The sequence below is a fragment of the Priapulus caudatus genome, unplaced genomic scaffold (genome assembly GCF_000485595.1).
Source record: "Priapulus caudatus unplaced genomic scaffold, Priapulus_caudatus-5.0.1 Scaffold12500, whole genome shotgun sequence".
NCBI lineage: Eukaryota > Metazoa > Priapulida > Priapulimorpha > Priapulimorphida > Priapulidae > Priapulus > Priapulus caudatus.
Window position 1 is genome coordinate 1 of NW_014589561.1, and position 1576 is coordinate 1576.

The window sequence follows — 1576 nt, forward strand, 5'->3', positions numbered from 1 at the left end:
TGGAATTACCAAGTAATTTCTACTAAATTCATATTCTTCATTCACACCTTTAGTCAACAGTCAAGAGTGAAGTTTACATGTATAATATGTGAGGATAGATGAATTAGTATCATGCATCCATATCGATATTCTGACATGTTTAATATGTTATCTGTAGGAATGACAGGTAGCATGTACAGGTGTAACATTTACCTGTAGTGATGACAGGTAGCATGTACAAGTGTAACATTTACCTGTAATGATGACAGGTAGCAATGACAGGTGTAACATTTACCTGTAATGATGACAGGTAGCAATGACAGGTGTAACATTTACCTGTAGTGATGACAGGTAGCAATGACAGGTGTAAGGTTTACCTGTAGTGATGTGCATGAGGGTATCTGTGGACACATCTGTTGGCTCGATCTGCACGCCTGCTTGGTAGGTTTCCAGCTTTATCGGTGGAAGCTGCTGCAACTGCATGACAATTGACATACAGTACACTGGTAAATTACCTTATTAAGAAATTATTACAGATTACCTAATTATAGCCTACATCATAGCCTACATTACCAAAACAATATATTACAGATTTACATTATTACTTAATTAACAAAAGAATTGTCCGACAGAATAGAGGGATAATCAAATACTTACTACATTATATAATTAAAAAACATAATAAATTTAAACAATTGTATAATTAAAACAATTATATATATATAAATATAATATTTTTATTATATTACATATTTATATTATATATACATATACAAATATAATAATTTATAATAAATATAATATTTTATTTTAAAATTAATTTTGAAAAATGTTGAACGTTTACTGGTTTAAATTAAAATAATTAAAACATTATAAAATTACATAATTTAATTATTATATTACATCAACATAATTAACCCTCCCTCCTTAAGGTGACACATTCCGTGCACTTCTCTACGTACATGTATCGTCGTGGTCGTGCTAAGAATTCTCGTCAGACTGTTCACTTGTTCTATGACGACGGCGGCGAGCTCAAGGTAGCGTCGGTTGACCTCGTCAAGGTCGGCGCTGACCGTCTCGTAGCCCGGCTGCACGCGGCGACGACGCTTCGGACTCGTCGCTGACCGGCGTCCGGCGGTCCGCGCCTCATCCAGCGTCTCCTCGTACGACTCCAGCCGCATCTCAAACATCTGAGGGTCAAAGATATATATTGCATATGTATGTGCGTGTATATGTAAATTTATGAGTACATGTACATGTACATGTATATGTGCATGTAAATATATACGTATTTGTCTATGTATGTGCGTGCGTGTACATGTACATTTATGAGTATATGTACATGTACATTTATATGTGCATGTAAATGTATACGTATTTGTCTATGTATGTGCGTGTATACTGGTATATGTACATTTGTGAGTACATGTACATGTACATTTATATGTGCATGTAAATATATACGTATTTGTCTATGTATGTGCGTGTATACTGGTATATGTAAATTTATGATTACATGTACATGTACATTTATATGTGCATGTAAATGTATACATATATATATTATATGTATATGTGTTTGTGTGTGTATATATAT

At 33.7% G+C, this 1576-nt stretch overlaps 1 protein-coding gene across 1 annotated transcript; it reads right to left on the reverse strand.

The window, feature by feature from the left end:
• Positions 1-356: 356 nt before the first annotated feature.
• Positions 357-1169, reverse strand: LOC106820384 (the record flags this gene model as incomplete). The annotated part of the gene is given in 2 exon segments (XM_014824907.1): positions 357-456; positions 942-1169. Coding segments are annotated over 2 exon segments (328 nt in total), but the record flags the coding sequence as incomplete, so codon positions are not given.
• Between the last annotated feature and the right edge of the window lie 407 nt (positions 1170-1576).